The sequence below is a fragment of the Pyxicephalus adspersus genome, chromosome 7 (genome assembly GCF_032062135.1).
Source record: "Pyxicephalus adspersus chromosome 7, UCB_Pads_2.0, whole genome shotgun sequence".
NCBI classification, from domain to species: Eukaryota; Metazoa; Chordata; class Amphibia; order Anura; family Pyxicephalidae; genus Pyxicephalus; species Pyxicephalus adspersus.
Window position 1 is genome coordinate 44,489,303 of NC_092864.1, and position 21,944 is coordinate 44,511,246.

The 21,944-nt window shown below is 37.0% G+C and overlaps 1 protein-coding gene across 9 annotated transcripts in view; it reads right to left on the bottom strand.

Annotated features, from left to right (window-relative positions):
- The window catches only part of COBLL1 (cordon-bleu WH2 repeat protein like 1), a 90,514-nt gene that overhangs the window by 19,486 nt on the left and 49,084 nt on the right, over positions 1-21,944 (bottom strand). For 6 of the 9 annotated variants that reach the window (XM_072418259.1, XM_072418263.1, XM_072418257.1 and 3 more), the window contains 6 exons: positions 8,342-8,530; positions 7,054-7,261; positions 5,620-5,848; positions 4,833-4,871; positions 2,928-3,016; positions 32-268 (listed from right to left, as the gene is read on the bottom strand). In XM_072418259.1, the coding sequence (XP_072274360.1) occupies positions 32-268; positions 2,928-3,016; positions 4,833-4,871; positions 5,620-5,848; positions 7,054-7,261; positions 8,342-8,530 (991 nt within the window). Of the gene's footprint in view, positions 1-31; positions 269-2,927; positions 3,017-4,832; positions 4,872-5,619; positions 5,849-7,053; positions 7,262-8,341; positions 8,531-8,644; positions 8,712-9,708; positions 10,314-21,487; positions 21,538-21,944 lie in introns of those variants that run through there. The other 3 variants (XM_072418261.1, XM_072418264.1, XM_072418260.1) reach the window with 3 other exon arrangements.

Below are 21,944 nucleotides of genomic sequence, written 5' to 3' on the forward strand. Positions count from 1 at the left end.
TTATATGTACCTGAAACAAATCAACATGTACCTTTTCTGATTCATCCACACTGACAGATTTTACTACACAAGAGGAAGTGCGGATCTGTCCTCTGGGTATGATGTTGTTCTGAGAGGGTTGCATCTGAGGCGGAAGCGGAGCTCTCCGTTTCTTTGGTACGTCTGAAGGCAAAGTGTTGGAGTCGTAGGATTTGATGACCGTGTTTGCTCTCACTGCATGTGGGGGCCTCTGTTTATTGAGCAATGGAGTGGCTGGGGCACTTGAGGTCTAGAAAGAAGACAGGAGATTAATGAGGGAGGGGAGGATATTATTTAGAAGACGGAAGAGTATGTTTGTTTTTTTTTTGTTTTTTTAAAGGTGCATTTTACAATTTCAAATTACTTTTAAATTATTTTCTGTATTTGAATACTCTGCAACTTATTCAGACTTTCATATTGTACACTGCCATAAAAATTACATACTTGTCTCTGCTTTCCAGTGCTATGCAGTTGCTGTGTTTTACTGCTTACCTTTTTACAAACTAAAGCAATGCACATGCAATTAGCACGTGTTGTTGGAACAAATATTGGAAAAAGCATGTAAACATGTCAAAGTCATATCAGATATCATATCTTTTTGGTTGCCCCCACTTTCCCTTTCTCATCAAAACACACACCATAGCAGAGATCAGATTCTGAATAGGTCTAAAAGGCATATTCAGTGTAAGGTGGTGTGTCCATGAGCCCAGCAGGAAGAATGACTTATTATAGCTAATATACCATTATAGACTATGATCCTCATTATACCAATACAGAGTCTAGCCAGAAACCTGCACATGTTCAGTATATTATGATGTCCAACTCCAAGAATGCCACCAGACCAAGAATCATTTAATCATCAGTTATAACTATTAACCCTGGAGGGCTCATGGGACTATCTAAGGGTTGATATAATGTCTTAACAAGTGGTCAGTAAATGATGAATAGTGAATTGCAGTCAGTTCACCTTTTGAGACATCTCTAGAGCCGCATGCCTGTCCCCAGTCCTAAAGGTATAGCCATTGGTCAACAATAGAAGCCTTGAGTTGTCCTATGAGCTGTGAAAGTACTAATTTTGTTTACCAGCAAATTTGCATTGTGATCCCTGTGATCATACATCCTCTTCCTCTTGAAAGGATAAATGTACATATTATCTACCCCTACTGAGAATACTCCCCCACCTTTAATTCTGTTGGAGAATCAAGGAGCACATACTGGTGATACCAAAACAACCATAGTGGTAACTGTCTGTACGAATAAACATGTTGACCGTTATCAAAACTTTGTAAACCTGGGATTCTTAGTTTGGCAATAAAATCATGCCTTCAGTAATGATACCATTGTAGAATATTCTACTTTGTTAGCCATGGATTAATGTAGAAAGCTTAACAAATACTCTTTATGGGCTAACTTTAGTTATTATAGATGAAAGCTTTCAGGATAACTCAGGCTTGTTCTTCAGGCTTTGCTTAATTTCTTGTAGGATTCCCATTGGCAAAAACCCTCTTTTGCTTCAGTAATTATCAATTAGTAATGATGCCAAGAAACCTTTCATTTACTCTTTGATTTTCTTACGTTAAGTGTCTGTGGAATCTGAAACTTCATGAAGAGGTTGATGAGATGAAGCATATAGGATCCCTTAATTATTAAATAATCCAATTTTCTCAGCATTTTCTTTGCTACATGCTGAATAAGTATTACACAGTTTTCACAGATATAACAGATTCCTTATTTTGCTTCCTTTTATTCTGTTCCATTTTAGAAGAAAGTCTGGTTCTTTGAACAAACAGCAGTCAGGCATTCATACAACAGTTGTTTTCCGTGTTGTGTAAATATTGTGAACAGAACACCCCTCCCTTGTCCTAGAACAGAACTGATAAGGCTCAATCCACCGAGCTCTAACAACCGTTATTTTCAGCAAAAAAAAAACAGCCACATGGCTAGAGATACCAGTCACAATGGCAAACATATGCACTTTAGTGGATTTTCTGTCCCTAAATTGTCGCAGAGAATACAAATGCCAGTAATTGAAGCAATGAGGAGTTTGCAATTATAAATCTAACAAGTTTTTTTGAAATATATTGACGGGTTTAAAGAAAATAAGGATTACAATTGTGCTTCGCTTAATGAAAATAGTAAGGAATCAGATGGCAAACTGCATTCCTTGCTTTAATGCATTTCTAACTTCTGCACTTTATAAGAGGACTATGGGTATATTAGAACAGTGCACATTCATAGTGTTTTTGTAAAACTCTGTGAAACACAAAGAAATGTACCAAAGTAAATAGTGGGACATACAGAACCTAAATGGCATGCAATGGTTAAACATCTGTTCTTTGCTCTGTTTGCAAGTTAAAAGTTATCATGTAAAGTACAGTACTCATCCTAAAAAAAATAAAGCTGAGGCTTTAGCTGTAGACATGGCTGCTATATCAATATATTCAAATGGGAAAAATAATTGACTCTAGGATCACTATGGGGCAAGGGTTAAAAATTTGGTACTTGCTTGCCATGTCTCTCCTTTTTTCTTTGTCATAAATGGTCACTGAGAGAACAGAGAAAAACAATCAGAAATATAATGACAAGGGGTCTAACCATTTCCCACAACAAAAAGTGGAGCTTCACCTTAAATACCAAGTCCATTGTTTCACAAGTAAAACAAATTGCATGCTATCATTTTATGTGAATGGAAGGCGTAAACTGGAATTATTATTTACTAGTACAACTGGATTTTTTTTTTTGTAAGGTTTTGTTGGAATGACTTTACAAACCTTAACTTTTTTCCACAAGCACTCAAAAGAGGGTTTATGCAGGACAAATTATTGATCTATTGTGACAGTTCCAAACATGTTTGTACACCAAAATCCCATGCAAAACATAAATATAGTGAGCAGAAATTATCATCCTACCTGATCTCGTTTCTTTTTAGTGCTCCTCCGGAAAAAGTTAAAGAAACGTTTGTCGTCATTCTGCTTTATTTCCACATTCGGACAAGACTCTGTAAAATAAACATACTTAGACAGGGCAACACAGGCATACTATGGCAATCTCTAACAATAACTCGATGGTCATAATATTTTTAGCAAGCTCCAGCAGTGATATTACGGACATACTTTATAGCTCTAGCAGTGACATTTGGTAGCTTTAGGTGACAATATTTTTGGTGTCTGTGATCCACAGTGTTCTCCAGGCATTCAACAACGAAACACAGACCTGATTTTATTCAAATGTATAGAGCCAAGATAAGCAACCAGATGACAGAAATGTAAAGATCTCTTCCCGGTATGTTAGCCCTAACAATCAACTGTATCATTGTCTTGCTTTTCCCTTATAATTATTTTATTATTATATTATTGAAAATGTTCTTTTTTATGTTGTTTCATAAAAGCAGAGAATTATCAGTTTATCATGTCAGGGAATTACATCAGTCCTATGCACAATTTCTAGTTTTATCTTGGAATTAAAACATGAATGTTTTTACATGTTGTGGCGATGCTGTGAATCTTTTACTTGTAGGATATTTAAAAGGATTCATAACTGAAGCATAAGTGCATGCATCGCAGAGATGTACTGGCTTTGTGTTATTGCCTTGACCTGCACTTTAAATAGGACATCTAATGTGCAATTTCAAACAATGATATTTAACACATTGATCAAAGTGTCTGCAATAAGGGGTTTCTTATCTTAAAAAAACTGAACAGGGAAATTACATACTGGAGAGAATAAATATGGCATAGACTATGGTAGGGACATTAAATTGTAAGCTCCTTTAAGGGACAGTTAGTGATAGAACTGACTTGATTATGATGAGATGTAACAGCTGTTTAACACATTGGTGCCATATACATACAAGACAAGGATATGTAGTATTTGGAAAATCTCTATTATGACCTGCAACCTAGATATGCAGTACGAATGAAACAGTGTATGGTCCCCTCATGATTCTAACAGCTTTACATATGTAGACAAATATAACAAGAGGAGATGTATATGAACTAACCTCCCCCACAGCATCTCAAAACTGCCACTGGTAAATGAAGGAGCAGACATTATGGCTATCACTGGCTTCTCAAAGCTAAAATATGGGCTGGGCCCCCTCCAAAATGCAAGAGTGAAATTATTGCTTTGTCTAAAGAGATTGGAAAAATGTGAAATACTTACATTATTTTTTACTAATAGGCTGGCAAGTCTCAGCTCTCAGATGTCATCATGTACAATTCAGGACATGCATTGTACATGAGAATACTAAGGGCAAGCCCACATCCTGGGATCACCAGACAGGAGAAGAGAGGAGGATGGTGGAATGGGAAATAAGTTAAGCAATACACCTTGTACATCATCTCCTAGACAAAACAAAAATAAAATCCTTGCAAAGTGGAGGGGGCCCCATTGCAAGATTAGATTTTTCTCCAGCCCAGCTTTAGCATGAACCCACACTTTAACCCAAGCCCCGATTTACTTTCTCCTTTGTGGAAAAAAAGCAGGGTTTGCGTTAAAGAAATATTTCTGGGTGTCTAGCCTAGGAAATAAGGTAATTTTCATAGCTGAAACCATTCCATCTAAAGACATCAAGCAGAGAAAACTATGTGAGGATATATTCAGACATGAAAAATCTGCTGCTGTGAGCTATAACATTTTTTTGTTCCACCCGGAATCTTTTAATGTTCTTCCAGGTTGACCAAAGGGTCATCAGAACAGTTTCTTGTACATCAGAACTGTTCTTATTAACACTCTTTTTATTATGTTCTACAGAAAGTTCACTGTAGAACTATGCCAAGACTGAAAAGAAGATTTTTTAGACTATAAATACTTGCCTTGTAAAGGTGGCAGTCTGATTTCTGTAGGAGATGTAGCTAAAAGAAAGCAGAAATACTTTTTGTTAAAACACACAAGAATCTATAAATTATTTCACCATGCAAAAATTTAAAATAGCATAGACATGGATATCATGGATTTATTCATGCAATAAATAAAAGTTAGCTCTCATGTTAAAGGGGCCTTATACACCAATGATTCTGTAAGGGTAACATACTTCCCACTGGCCAGCAACGTAAGAGGTATTCTTCCCAGTGACCACTACACTAATGTACTGTTAGCTGTGGATATAGTAATTTTATTTTCAAGGGTTAAACATAGGAAGTTGAGCAAGAGGTGGAGTAGCTGATTGGATCAGACGTTATTTTGACACTCCAAGAGGAGGACATAGCTGTGATGTACAAAGAAGGAGGATGCTGTGCGAGGGAATGCACAATTCATGGAGCATCAATACCTAGGACATTCAGACACCTTGCACTTTGCTAAGAAATGTTTAGCAAAAGGAAACATGCTGTCAATAAGCCTTTAATACTGTTTTCTTTAACCTACAACTTATTTTACATTATTAACAGAGTCTCTTTAATAAGAGGAAAATTAGTGTGACCACTAGTTCCTCAACGTAGTAGTAGTAGTGGTACAAAGAACTATGTCACTCATCCTTAAGTTAACGCTTTCTTTTTGTATTAACAGACACATAATTCTTCATACATTCCTAATCAGTTAAATGTTAACTTCAGATTTGTTCTCGTTAACTACAGCCCTGATTACTTTGTATAACAATTTTACCTTTGCTCTGATCCAATGCATAGAGTTCCCTCACACCAAGGTCATTAAGGGACTTTGTGATGTCAAGGGGTTTCTGCGACTGGTAATCATCTAACAGTACTGTAGTCTCAGGATCAAATTCACATTTACTGCAAATAGAGGGAATGAGATCTTGTAATGGAACAAAAGGACTGACTCTCATCACAGTCTTCTGTGTTTTCTTATAGTTGATGACAACTCGAACAGTTTGCTGAAAAATAAAAGTATTAATTACTTTAGGTGAAGTTGGACAACAAAACATAATTATATAAATTATAGGTATACAGTTAGGGAAAAGGGAGGGGGTTCAAGCTTAAACGTTACTCAAAATTGTCAATTGTGCTGGCGACATAGGACCAGGATCTTGTCTTCTAATGATAAGTAGTCAATAAAATTTTGATGTTCCCAAAGAAATGCACAGCAACAAAGATCAGGTCAAAGGCAGCTTCTGAGCTTCTTGAGCAAGTGTATTGCTCAATTAAAGTTATTAGCATGACTTATCAAGGAATCCTATGCTAATCAAGAGAAAAGCACTTTGCTTCCACAACAAAGACAGTGTGGTTAAACTTTAAAGTAGAACTCTGCCCAGGCTGTGGACACATTTTCATGTATTTTAACAAGCAAAAAAAATTTGAAAAAACTCCCTGGCCTCTGTGGCCTCTTTTGGCCCTGTAGAGTAATATCAACCAATGGATCAATCAATATCTCAAATGTGAAAACATGGTGCTAACTCCTGAAGGTCTTCTACCTAATGTCTGCAGCTTCAGATGACATGTAAGGTTTTACGATTCATATTCGGCAAGTCTCTACAATATAAAGAGACAATATATAAGGCCATGTAAAATTACTCCTCTGGTGCCCATTGCCCCTACCGCTTTTCAATTCTAGGGCTTGAGCACTGAAAAGTCTTTTGGCATTCAACAGTTCCAGAGTGCGGGCTTTCCAATGTCACATCCCTGGACACAGTAGATGTAAGAGGAGTGGACTACTAGAGAGGGAGTACAGGCTGTCATCTTTTGCAGGGCCCTGCTAGAATAAAACATTTGGAAACTTGTCAAGAAAATAAATAAATATGTAAATATCCTCAGTCTGGCCCCAGTTACACGTTAAGCTTTGCTCAATATACACCATGATTTTAGAATTTCTGAAAGGTGGAATCTCATTTTGAAATTTTGAGTATTTCATCAGCTAGAAAAATGATAAATAGTTTTCAATTCTCGTGTGCTGACCAATAGAGTTAAAGCAAAGCAAGCAGACAGACAAGCTTCATTTCTTCTACGTAAAATATGGATTTTACCAAGATCCACAAAATAGTTAGACACATGATAGAAATATGAGACTTTCTATCTCCATAACAAGATAATGAAACCATAAATAAACTCCCAAGCAAATATTTTACACGGGAAACAAACTCACCTCTGGCATAGTTGGGCCAGGTTTTTTATGTTTGTCCTCCAGATTTTTAGATTTCAGGACAACTTTTTCTACTTCCAGCATTCCAATAGGTGTGTTTGGTTTAAACTTGAGCTGACTTTTATCTGCTGAGAGGAGTTCTATTGTGTAGGTTGATGGGTTTAAATGGTATTGCCCACAAAGAAATACAAGCAGGTCCATCATGGGTTTGCTGTAAACAAAAACATAAAAAAAAGGATGAATGTCCTCAGAACTGATGAATAATGCTATAACTCAGCCTTTCCCTTTACACAGAGTTTCTCAACTCAAGCAACCACAGCAGGACAGCTTCACCTAATGCTAAGATTTCAGTGTTTGCATTGCTTGTGAAAAATAAAATCACAACATTTTATATCACTTAGTGGCTGATTTATTTTCTTGGGGTCACACTTTTGCTATTTCATGAAGATTGTTTACAATGAGCTTCCCATCTCCCTATTTTAAGGCTACAGAAAACCCAAAGGAGGAATCAGATACGTGTGACCACCTCTGTGTTGAAAGCTGATTATGTAAGATGCGTGGGAACAAACCTTTCAAATGTAGGTCCAGCCCTAGAGCTTTCACTTACAAGCAAACTATTTTTGGGCATTAACCTTGCCATGACACAGATATGGCAGCTGCCAATGCCAATCTTTTGAAAATCCAATTTCCTGCACAGTTCTTGGCAATTGAAATTCTAAAAGCTGTTTCGATTTGGCAGATAAAAAAAATATACTGAATGAAAGTATAAAACAAAAAAATAGGATCACCCATACACCTAGCATGTGTTTTGACCATGACAGGTAAAGAACCAGCCACACAAAGCACCATACATACCTTTTCTTCACTCCCAAGCCATTCTGATCAGCTACTAGGAGTGAGGAAAATTATGGGGTACCCAAAGCTTTTACATGGCCATGGATTTTCTATCCATTCCTTTGAACTAGAACTGCCATGAACCCCAACAAAAGATGGAGAACGGGAAAGTCAGAAAAATAACTTTCTATCTGCATACATTTTTGTTTTGGTTACTGATAAAGTATTCAAGCAAGAGAAATGAAGCAAAAAGCATGTCCACAGAAAGCCTAACAATAGCAGCCGCATGACTAGTTTCAATTATAACTTTTAGCAATTTTAAAGCCATTAATTTTAAACCATGCAGGATGCAATAAAAAACGTATCTGCTGTGATAAATGGTTCCACCTTTCCAATCTGCTATAAATACAACCTGACAACAATATAAACATACACCACAAATCACACAGATGCTTACCTGCCATTCACAGTCGTGGATGTGACCCTATCACCTGGAAGAACTACATTCAGCATGATGTCTCTGTCCATGACATTCTCCTTCTGATCCATGTTATACTGGCTGGTGTCAGATGAATCAAACGATGGCAGACTGTCAGAGTACCTCGTGTCTCCAGGAGGAAGAGGAGCCTTGCCTTTGGCTTTTTTCCTAAAAATAAGAGACAAATAAACACTTTGTCTAAATTTCACTTAACAAATTTCCAGCTGGCAAATCTGTTCTATGCAAAAAAACTCCTAAAGACAAGTTTTTACCGATACCAACCCATACACAATACATTCTGCAATAAAAAGAGAGGGAGACATCCCGGTCATGTTCCCAGTTACATGGATCACAAATATTTAACAAGCATGACTGGTTAACTGGGTATTCTGACTTTTCAAAGAGGAAGAATGTCTTTACATCAGTCCACAAAAGTGGACAAATAGGAAAAGAGGAACAAAAGAGGAGGGCTTTGGCTCCAAACATAGGTACAAGTACCCCCAAATCAAGCACTCATGGAAGCTTTGTATAAAAAAATCCACTAGTCTGTGCAAGCCCATGTAAAATTTACTACATAATGTATTCCTAAAATAGAAGGACCACAAATCAAACAATAGTTTTATATTAGTTTAGTGTCAGGATTCCTTTTTTCTCTTGCTAGCTCCTAAATTGTTTTACTGCCGGACTTCAAAAATCTACTCATCTTCAACAAAGCAATTCCAGATATGTTTCTATCTGAATAGTGAGGAATGGCTAGAACAGGTCATCTTTTATCTGTGTCTTTGTGAAGATATTTACTCATTTCTTGTCCTACTGATGGTGGTCAGCAAATAGTTTGTGGAGAAAATAAACCTATGTAAGTGACCAATTGGACCCATGGCTTTATCACCAGGTGATAAAGTCAACTTCATAGTACTCCCCAAGTGACAACCCTTTTATTGATTTATGGGGGATCTTTTTGTATATGAAAGCTCATTTATATTTCCTCCTATGCCAGTTGTCACAGGCACAGAAAGGGAGATTCTAATGGTAATACAAACAACAACCTATCCCATTATATATCTGTCACAACCATTGCCCTTCTGTTTGGATTTTCCTAGTATATTCCCCCCTAAATATAAATTTTGGTTCCACGGTAACATCGGACTTTTATCTACATAGCTGCAACATGTTTGTTATTTAATCAGTCTATGGCTGAAGAGGCGGCTGAAGCTTGTGATACATGACTAATATTTAATCACAAGATTTAAGCATACTTGCTAGATATTAAAAGCATTCTTGTTTTATCATTATAACATCAGTATTTAAAGCAGGATTGTGAGTTTCCAAATCAAGGGCCAACATACCCAAAACGATGACAATTGTAGCACAGTAATAACTTTTCCCATTCTGTAGAAAAGCAGAAGAAAACATGCTACAGTGCAAGGAGTATAATAAAGACTCATCAGTCTGCTGCTTTCCCTTTACTGTCCAGTTACAGGGTAGGAAGAAGTGAAACTGCAGCAGAGAAGATCAGTTCCTCTACTCTGTCAGAAAGGACGTCACTCTATGGAACAGTTATATAAAGATGAGGAAGGACTGAATACGGAGCAACAAAAATCCTTCAGCCAGGTAAAATAGCTCTTATATGCACTTCATCCATAGTTTAGCTGTGACCTCTGTAGGAATCCGACTCAAAAGGTAGGTACCAAATGCACTTGGGTGAACAAAAATCATGCTGTTTATAGAAGCCACGAGAAAAATAAAATGTGTTTCAGGCATCCAGTCATATTGTAAGTGCACAATCAAAGACGCACAAAGCTTGGTCCGGCTGAGCCTAATCAGCTTGCTTCTCTGCAAGAGACAAAAAATGCTTCATAGAGAATTCCCAGTGAAACCAGCTCCAATGCATGTTTTATAAATACTAGACACAGACCCTGGTTTCTCTACTGAAATACCATCCTGACCTCACCTTAAAGCAAATATTTAAGAAGCTGTAGTGATACATCCCGAACACTAACCTGGACCCCGTACACCATTCTACCAAATTCCAGTTACAGTAAAAAATTTGTTAGGGAAAAAGTTCTCCATACTCAGCCCATGTCTGCTTATCCTTTCTACAGTCCTATGAAGCGTACATAGATCTCTTAGCAGTTGAAACAATTGTTGGAGGAGTGAAAGAAGGGTAAGCATATCCTGAAAGGGAGGGGGCAATAAAGTGGGCAAAGCACTGGTTCCCTTTAACCGCATGTTAAACATACACTCAGGTTCTAGTTCACTGAAAAGTTAGCATGTGGCTGCCAACAAACAGGAACATGTAAATACATTCCTCCCCTCTTCATCTGTGCGTTCCTTCAATGATTTATCTTCTAATCTGTAACTTCAACATTCAAGGTGAAAGAGTCAAAAGAGGAGGAACGCATGCATGCAGAAAAATCTACTTCTCCAGAACAACCTATTGAATTCCTTACAGCATTTAAAAACTCACTGCTAACATTTTAGCTCCATGACATAACAAAATTGTACTAGAAATTCTTCATTACACCTTCTCTGCGTGCATCCTATGCATTGTAATGCATTATGGACTATGCATGGTAAAAATACACATGTAAGTTATAAAAGTTACATAGTATAAATGTTTTACAGAGATTTTTTCATCAAAGCCATAGACACAGACAGGTATATCTATCTTATCCCTGAAATAGAATGTCATGAAAGGGAGGGGGTAAGTAAACCTGCAGATACCCATAGGTGTAAATACCAGCAGCAGCCTCCATAGCCTTCCTGTTACAACCAAATCCTAGTTCTGTACAGGCAAACCGCCTATACTTTAGGTAATTTGCATCCTGTCCCCCACAAACTCCAACTGATCCATTTCTTTATTAGGCAGCCTCAATAGACAATAGAAACCAAATACACAGAAGGCTGAATGGGGAGGTGATAAGGACCCTTGCTAAATGTATGGTTTGCTGTACCTATTGACATGGACATGTGGAACTCAAGCAAGAACATTTGTTTAGGATAGAGTGCAGAAAATGTAGGTCCTCTGTCTTATATGGATATGCCCCATTGGGAGATTCCCTTCATTCCCTCTTATGTTAGTAAATAGAAAGGAAACTTCCCCAACAGTGACACATAGAGCAATAAAAATGTGAAAGCAGTGAGTGTAGGTGGGGTGAGTGGGGAAAACAGGGAGGCCTGAAAGTGAAAGAGAAATTGCAGTAAGGAAAGAGTTCAGCAGTCATTCTTATAGAGCCGATTGGTCAGAAATTATTAGTATTGGTCTGATATGATATTGCAACCTGCTGATGTTTTGATAGTATGGCATTCCACAAAGTAAGCTACTTTATTAAGAAGTTATTGAGCTAAGTGCATTAGCAGGCTAAAATGCCAACATCTACAAAGATTTCCTGGATTTAAAACCTCACAGCCCTAATAGGTATACTGCCGCATTTTGTGCACAATGTTTCAACAGTGACAACATTAAACCTTTTAATATCACAGGCACAGGTGTATAAAACACACCTTAGGTGTTCAACCAATGACAACAAAGCAGATCTGTTACCAATATAACACAATTTGACTTTTCTTCTGCAGCAAAGCCTTCATCTCCACCTATTACCATTTGTCTTGCCATTGTAGTAAGCGCACTCTCTATGGATGCATACATTGCTTTGTTAAGGAAAATTATTGAACCAATCATTCTAATCAGTGTAATTTATAAGTATTACCTTTGGAACTGAACTTTACACATTTAAAAAATCCCACTATATTCTGTCCTACAAGACTCTCTAGAGCATTTTTAATTTTCTTGTGTTAACACACAAAGTTCCCACTCAAACACATCAATACTGAGAAATACAATCTGGCATTTATTGTTCTTACTACTTTGGTTGTCACATGGACACATCTGATTCATTTTACCATTGCAATCACCTTTGACCCATAAAATAAATATTCTGTCCACCACTTTTCCTCTATATATTGTATTCATGTGTCCACATGATTGCTATTAGATTTTGCTTTCTTTGATTTTAGATGTAGTTGGGCTTTAACTGCTGCCCAAAATGTTTATTTTGGTAAATGACACACTTTCATCTAATCCACCTGGATTCTGGATCTCCCTGAAGATCCTAAACGGTGTTATCTAAACATCTTTACATCAGTGTTCTCCCCAAACCCTTTTAGCTGGGCGCACCATCCAGCAATTTCCACCTACCACCCAGCTGTTTTTGGGTGCTTACTGAAAAGTTGGTTCACAATACAGGGTCATAATAAAAAGACAATAAGAAAATGAAACATACTAAGAGGGTGAGCATTAGAAATTTGGAACAAAGTATAGGGGTCAGTGTTCTCATATAAACCAGAAGCGATATCTAATGTCTGTGATATGACTGGCTTTACCTTATCTACATTGTGCAAAGGTGAAGATGGCGACATCCATTGTTGGAAAAATTCATCTTGAAAGAGTTTTGCTCACTGATTATGCACCTGTAAGTTATTCATACTCTAAATAGTTCATGTTTGGCAGCTTTTTGTGAACACTGGCAAAAGTTTGCTTTAAAAAATGTATTTTTTAAAAATGAAAATTTAGATGAAGATTTAAAACATATGTCAGTCTGGCAGGTTAGCTGCCCAGATGTTTAAGCTGCTCCCGCTATGCATTGTGAAGTGACCAAGAATAAAAACATGTTCTGTTTTGCTGAAATCCCAATTACTTTATGACTTCAGAATGTAAACAGAGCATCGTTTTGTCCCGGCTTCAGAGTGTCACATGTCATAGTGTTGTACAAACTCTGAATTCTACTGAAAGAAAGGGCTTCAGTGTGCAAGGGTTTCCCTTGTGTATTGGTTTAAATGTATAATGTCTCACCAAGCATTCAGTGTGTGTACAGCTTAATAAAACAGCACAAATCACTATTAATTCAAACCACAAGCCATGCATGAAAGGGTGAAGAGCAACAAACAATACATCAATTACAACATTTCCATTACTGGTTTATGTAAAAGCCTTTTTATGAGATTTGTTGATAAATATGCAAAAGTTTCAGAAGACAAAAGATTTTCAAAATAAATTAGGTATTATCTGCTTACTTGGCTGAATTATTTTGAGAATTCCAAAGTCACATTTAATGCACAGTACATTTTTGTTTCATTTATTATAAGTTTGCTAACTTTGCCAGCGTTTTCAGAATTTGTTCACAAGCAATGCAATCAGAGTTCTATGATTGAGGAGAATCTAGCGTACTGTAAGAGATGCTGAAACTGGACGGATCATGTGATTAGTGAAGCACGCCCTTCCACTTGGAGATCAATTAAAGAAAGTGCATGCAAGTCATAAAATATGTACACGCTAGATAATGGTCATCCCAGATGAAGGATGGTGATCCTCTAAGGCAGAGGTCGGCAAACTTTTTTGGCCACTAGGCCACTTCACCAATTAGGCCCAATATGTATAGCACAGGTATACCTTGAATTAAAAAATGTAGAACTACAGCCAAAATTGTTATGCCAGAAGCTAATGAAAAAAAAATATACAGTAGTATTATTGCTGGAATATTATGTGATAACAGATATACAAGTATATTTGGTTGTTCTACAAAATTATTTCTTCGAGCAAGGATTACAAAGAGAAGTCTGGGCACAACTACAGTCGTTTTATTTTTAGGACTTACAGTGATATGGTCTATCCAAATAATGGTATGGCTGCACCGCTTCCATATTCCTGCTTTACATTATTAAAGTACAAAAAAAAAAAGCCCGGTCAAGTGACCTGCTAAAGTCACTGGCTATCCTCCAATCTCCAAGCATTCCATCTTTTCCATTTAGATGACCTGTGGTGTGCGATTTTGGTTCTCCATTATAAATATAGATTTAAATAATACTAAGTTACAATGTTAGAACTTTATTAAGAGTGCACACCAGAGAGGGAAACAGGTAATGCTCTGGATGCCATAGGAAACCTCCCCCTTCTTCATATTATCAGTAAGGAAATTGCAGGAATATCCCACACATTCACCATATTGTCCTTGGAGACTGATCCATTACTGGGTAAGTGTGAGGATTCATCCCCACATTGACTTTAACATCATCCTGCACATAAATACTGGATGTGCAAAGGTCATCAGCCCGTGGATATGACACATGTGCAGGGATACGGCCAGAATAAAGTGCTTATAAAGGGGGGAACAATTCAATGATGGTAACAAATGCTCACCAGCCATATTGAGATGGAATTTTTTAATCCAGAAGGTAATGGTAATCGTTGCAATTTTTCATTTAAGTGTACCAAATTTTGATTCAACTATCAAAACTTTATGTACCTCCAAACAACTTACAAACATTTTTCCTGGATATACATTTAAGTGTAATCCAGGAATGCAAAAGAATGCGGGAAAGGATTGCATAGTCTTTGATACTGAACTAATATGCAAGAATAAAGTCCAGAAACAGCAGCTAGACAAAAAGAAACCCCTCCAATCACATGTACATGAACTCTCTGACTTCCTTCAATTTGCCAATATCACATGGAAACCCGTGATTACAGTAAAGTGGCATCCGGTTCAGAGAAATCTATAACTCATTCAGTACTAAAGACGTTAGAACAGCTCAGCTCTCAATACCCCCTCCCTCCTATGGGAGCCAGACCAGCTTATGTCAGACACCCAAACTGTGGATGAGAACAAAAATAACCATTTCAAAACATAGCCAGAGACTATATGAGCAATTAGGGTGAGGCCAGCATGGCTTCTGTAAAAGAAATAAGAAACATTAATAAAGAAACATTCGTGAGGAACGCCAAAGTTTTTACTCAAGACTGATTGTTTCCAGCGAACAACAGGGGGAAATGTCAGAGAGACTTAAAAGGAAGCTTTTTCCTCCTGAGATAGTGCTGGCCTAGCTAAGTTCACACAAATTCGCCAGGGCTGACCCACTCCAGTGCAACACCCTGATTATTTTGGGAAACTTTTGTTTAGAAATTTACAAATGGGCGTCTCCTGAAACACTCCTGTTATTTTGAAGTTATTTTTAGTGTTCTTCTCTGGAAAATGGGAAAAGAAAGTTCAATTTTGCTGTGCTCCAAATAAAGAACACAGCTCACAATTGTAAAATTGGTGCTACAGAACAAACGGCAATAAAAAAGAATAATGCAAAAGACAAACTAATAACTACAATGGACCTCTGGCCAAATAGCTAAATACAGCTGTGAATGTGAAGAGTTTGGAGTGCCAAAAGATTGGAGACTCTGCTTAGCTAGATTTGCGATTCACACACTCTTGCTATATGGCACAGCCAGCAATCTATTGCAGTAACAGAAAACCTAATATAAAAAGTCCATGGAGGCTGTCATTGTTGACCATTCTTTTTGACAATGCTCGATACCTGGATGCCATGTTATGGATGCCTGCTTGCCACCCTTCTGTCAAAATTTTGGCTTCCCTTGTGGGTACCAGGGCTAAATGAACTCCTGGGCGCCTTTGCAGGAGCTTGATATACTTGTTCAGTCTATCAAGATGGCCAAGGATGAGAATGCAGAAAAGAAGAAGAAAGGAAAAGATGGCAGCGCCTGCAACAGAAGGGAGACAGGTGAGTATCTCCATAGTTTAGTTCCTCTCTTTAATTCCACTCACTGGACAGTAAAGGAACTTCAGTACACTCAAAAGGCTTTTCTGTTCTCTAGGTAGTAACAACACGTGGTGCATTACAGTAAAGCTTTGCCAAGCTGACACTTGCTTCCTAAGAGTTTAACTTTGAAGGGAGCTGCAGACACTTTTATGAACACAGATTTGAATGTTCCTAATAAATACAGATATATTTATATCTATTTAAAACTAAAAAAGACACCTAACAAGTATTGCAAGCTAAACAATCTACCAACCGTGAGAAAATCTTCAATTTGATTAGTACTAGTAAATATTATTTTTGAATTTTAAGTGTGTATATCTCCATGTTTAGTAACACTGTCACTTCCAGGTGCCAGATTCATTGCAGCCAAATTCACCAAGATTTTCATTGTACGGATATTACAATCTCTGGGGCTTTCTTAGTTACCTGCTAGTTTTTAAATTCCATCACACAGATCCTTCACCTCTGCTTCTAACCTGCATCTGACCTCCTACTAAGCTGTATCAAAAGCTTCTTTTGCCTCTCCATTGACTGGGATGAGAAAAGAAACAGTTATGACATGAACATATGTCCATGCTCGCAGGATCTTAGTGACATAACTCTCTGCTAAGCCGCCTTCCTCTTATGCTCAGATATGTATGAATGAGGCTGCAGTATGATCAGAGAAATCAGGAAAAGTTGCTTTCAGAAGGATAAAAAGCGTAGGAAATGGTATAAGGTGTGTAAAGCTTAACTAACATTTCTCTTCTTCGTTCCATTTAGCAACTTTACTATACTATTAAAAGTATTTTGGTATTTGTATAATAATTGGAAAAAAAATGATTTTGTCAAAACTGTCCAATGTGCTGTGCACACCTCCCAGGTATCTTGAGACTATAAAAAAAATTAACGTGGCTGCACACTATGATGCATTTAGATTAGATTTTAGACTCAACATGAACAGTACCCTATTAAATATTAGGACATTCCTTAACACGATTTTATCAAGTTAGTGGAAATGGCCATCCTTTGTTTAAATGCTTTGCCTTTTTTTGTTGGCTGGGAGTGTTCCTTGGTAAACTCCAGGCAAAGACAGCCCTAACAAACCCGCTATTGTCGTGTAAGTGAAAATGGCAATGGCTATACACTCACCAACTTGGTGGACCGTTCAAGCAAAGCAGCGATCAAGGTGCGCTTCAATGATTAGGAAGTAATAGCCCCTTCTCCTGAAACACTGGACGATGTTTCTCTATTCAACTTAATCCAGATCTCCTGTGTTTATATCCCAATGAGCTGTTTCAATGATCTCTGTTACTCCAAGGATAAAAAAGATGAACTTGTTTCTCCAAAAAAGGGGAATACCCAATGATAGTGTAGAATTTTTTATTTCAAAAACTCAACATAAAATTACCATATCAAAAACAGAGCGCACTGAAAACATCCAGCAAAAGCCACAATCCACTTGTGATGTTAGCACGTTTATCTCAGTCGTACAATTTTTCAACTGATGTCATCAGGGGTGAAGCTATCATTCAAGACCTTAGGTATTAGAAACCCATATAGTCTGTCCAGCATCAGCAGCATTAAGTTGCTGTTTTTTTCACTAGCACATACATCAGACTGTTTACTCTGCATCCCATCCTCATTTACATCAATGTTATTTTTAGACATACAATTTATAAGGTATACAAAGTGGTAGGAACATAAAAACCCTAATGCAGAAACATGAATAGCATCACAAAAAAAAAAAGAATGACACTATGCAAATTCATATACGACTTGTGGTTCTGTGGTTTTGTATATTTTAACAATTACATTTTGCATTATTTTTCTTCCAATAGGTAAATCAATAAAGTACAAAGCCAAACATAATCCAAAATGCAATTTTCACTGTAAATACATTATATATAGATATCAATCATGTTTTATTGTTTTCTTTGGTCCCCTAAACATCTGGGATTCTAGAAAACTGATCTGATTTGGACTAAAGTTTAAAAGGAAAAAAAAAAGAAATTTATGAGTCAAGACTTTTGACCCTGGTTGATCAAGATCTTCTGTTTGCAATGTTGTAAAAATCAGTCAAGTGTAACTTTGGTATGATAAAATTATTTCTAGTAAGAGGAGGAAAACAGAAACAAAATCCATGAAAGAATTTTGATAACAGAGGCAAAACATTTTCATTTTGTCTGATCTGATCAGTGATTGACTCATTGATGCCCAGGATTAACTATTCAATTCAAGGAAATATTATTAGAGATTGGATTTGTAGAACAGATTTAATATGCATGCATATAGCAAATCTTAAAGTATATTTATATGTGATCACTAAAACTTCAAATTAAGCTTTAACAGGTTTAAAGTAGTTTTACTATTTTTAAGGGACTATGTCAACAAAATGTTGTTCCCTTACATGGCTTTTGCATCTCTATACAAGTCCAGGGCACAGCAAAACCACTTGAAGCAAGTCACATGCAGAGAAGACGTCAATTGCAGGTTGACTGTACCAATCAAGGAATTCATAGAAGTGTCTCAAAAATATGTCTTTGGTATAATCCCTAAATTTCCATCTTTGGTATAAGCCCTAAATTTCCATCATTCATTAAAATACTACTTGGTTACCTTGCCACAAAGGTTCATATGGTGACAGTCCCCATTTCCAATTTAGTCTTTTGCATGGTCACATTGCCACATGTTCTGTCAGTGAAGACTACAAGACATGTTGACATACAATGTACAGGAACATTTTTCTATGCTCACAATTGCAAAACCTGCTCTAAGAATGATGAATAACATCTTAGTTTCTGAGCCACATGCATTTGGATAAGAAATCACCGCAAAAACAACAATACTGCTGATATGCATTGAAATAATGAAAAATGAGAGCAAATAGTTTCTTTAATAAAAAAGTAAAAAAAAAATTTTTGCAGTACTAAGCATTATTAGTTTGGGTTTACATGTACTTTAGACTGTTTGCATTGGAAAGGCTCTATATGAATATGGCATTTTTTGTGGTACTAGCGAGTAACCAAAAATCAACTAACTGCATTTATTTGTCTTCTCTATCAAAAATAAAGCTATTTGAAATTCATGATAGCACAAAGAAGTGATAACATGCAAATGATCTCAGCTTTCTGCTATTGTATATACTCCAGGGTTATTCCACCCAAAAGTGGAATGTTAGCCTTCAAGATCAAGAGAACAGAGCGGTAGTTCTTGATGGTTTCATTTCCAAAAACTAGGACAAAAACAAATAAAACAACCCTTAAGTTGAACTGTAAAGCACGCCCAAACACCTCCCCTCCCCTATGACTTGACCTAAAACATGCCATTACATCTTAAAGCAGAAGTGTTCCCAAATATCCAATACCACTATTTGACCATGCCTAGATAATACTGGCCTCCTGTAGTTCTCTGTACAGGAGCAATTCCAACCTGGCCTAACTATGTTGTGCATATCAAAAAGGTGTCCGGTAGCTGTCTGATAGAAGAGCTTAAGGTTGACATCATTGATGCATTACTGAATCCTCAATATTTGATTGCAGGCTGAGGAAGACATTACCTAGCTGTATGGTTTTAACTGTAAAAAGAGAAAACAATATCAGAACCTGGCTGCGTTGTCCAAGAAGGATAAATGGATCACAAAACTGGTGGTATAGATTTGAAATTGGGACATTGGGACATACCTGCATATGTCAACAGTAAAATTAGCTGCTTCTTTTTTACAAATCAGTGTTGTATTTCCTACTCCAAACAATTCTTACCTCAAACAACAAGTACTAATCTTAAACTCCAACTCTTGACTCCATAACCAGCATCAATAAAACCCCTTTAAGGTCATCGGCACTAGAACCTTCAATCCAAAAGAAAGCAATCTCAAGCGAAAAAGTAGTAGCCCTAGAAATGAACGATTCTTTCAAAAGAGATCAATTAGTTAAAAGTGGAGTGGAAGTGGAGATGCCGCCAGGTTGAGAACTGAGCCATTGATTCTGAATTAGTTTTAAACCATCTGTAAGACCTGGCTACCATGGGGCCTCCCCAAGACTCCCATCTTTCACCAAGCTAAAAGTTTAGAAACCATTACACTTTCACACATCCTCCTATTATGTTCTCCAGACTTCTATGTTATAGTCAAGCAGATGTGCATAACAAAGAATGCAATTTACTTCTTATAATAAACCATGACAGATACTCAACATCTAACAAAAAGTGAAATATCAGCATTCGGTGCACAGACCATTTTACAAAATGTTCTTTGCAACAATACCAATCGTAAAAGCTTTTCCAATGCATACAGTTTTAGAAAAATCTATCTGCAGTTGTGTTATCTACAATCAAAAAGCAGATATGGCGAACTGGTTTTCACATTACAGAAGAGTTAAATTACCTAAAATAAAAGACATGATGTACCAGAGGCCCATCTTACATTGAGCTAAATGTTTAGAAAATGACACCTTCACACATTCTGCAAATCAATGACAAATGGAAGAATATAAACAGTGTGTGGATAGGGTAAAGGTAGGGAGGCTCAATGTGTGTTGTTCATTTTAAGCAGAAAGGCACACAACCCTAAGGGCCCATTTAAATGGTTGTGAGTGTGGGTTGTGTTGACATGCATAATTCCATGCTTCAATGTGTGATGGAAAAGAAAGCACAATTATTTTAGCAGACTGCCTATTGTACGAAATGTGAATATACCATTACTGGCAGCACACCGCAATGCACATCTGTCAGTAAGATGCATGTGACATTAGTCACTGTCCACTACGTTGCAATAGTGTGAATGAGCCTACAAAATTCATATCATATAGGCTATCATAGAAGCTGCTATTGCCATCCATTCTCTCCCCAAATGCTAGCTGCCTGGTTATCAAGGCTTTCTGAACCCCTGACCCAGAGCAAGGATTAAGAAAAGTAGCTCTGACTTTTCTAACATACTTTTTCAGTATTTTTGTTTTGGGTCTTTGATTCAAAAAGTATGAAGAACAGAAACCAAGCATTTATTGAAGGTAGCCCTATACTACTTTAAATATAATTTGCTATAGTCAATCAAGGTTGAACAACTGAAGTCAAATGTTACAAATATGGGATTTATTAAAACTGTGCAGATCAGGAGTTGTAAGGCCCTTTTTTGAAAGTAACATCCATGAATCAGTATTTTACCCCACTACATGGGATGTCACTACATGCACATTCCAAGATGGGGAATATTTCTTAACAGCTGATGGTAATTTGATGTACAATGCTGCATAATATGTTGGTGCTTTATAAAATACAGTTTATTAGTAATATTAAATGTTAAGCTTTAGTGTGCAGAGATGCATCAAACAGACTCTGGTGCACCCTGCCATGTTTCTTGCTGCTAGCCCTCGAAAATCCTAAGAGGTTTTGCAACTTATCAAAGAAGTTTAGAATAACAGTGTTTGATTTTCCCCCATAAATTTTAATATTCCTGCTAGCTACTACATTGTACTGATTGGTCCTGACTTTCCTATTATTACACACAATCCTGCAGTAACTCAAAAAACATATGATTTTCCTTACCTCCAACATACCAGATTCCTTAGCTTCCCTCTCATTGGAAACACTGGACTCTATTCTCCTCCGAAGCTACAAACATTTATTTTAAAAAGCCGTCTTTGTTGGCTTATTATTTGAGGGCGCCACCTGCTTATTACCAGCCTCAGTTAACTGGCCTATTTATATTCCTGCAGACTTCTCTCACTAACAGCAACAGATCTGTTGGCAAGTGCTAATCCTTCTCACTGAGTGCTCAGGTTATTAAGAGGCTTTATAATGCCTTCTAGCAGCAGTCAACTTTTCTCATGAGCAGAATTCAGTCATGCAAAGTTGATGAGCATTCTTATCGATGTTACGGATGGAAATGGGGCCTACGTAATAGGGTATAAAATGTCTAGGTAAAATATGAATGTTTGTCGCTTTTTATTATAACTAAATGAAAATGAATTAATGAAACAAGCAAGCCATTCTTATGTGTAAA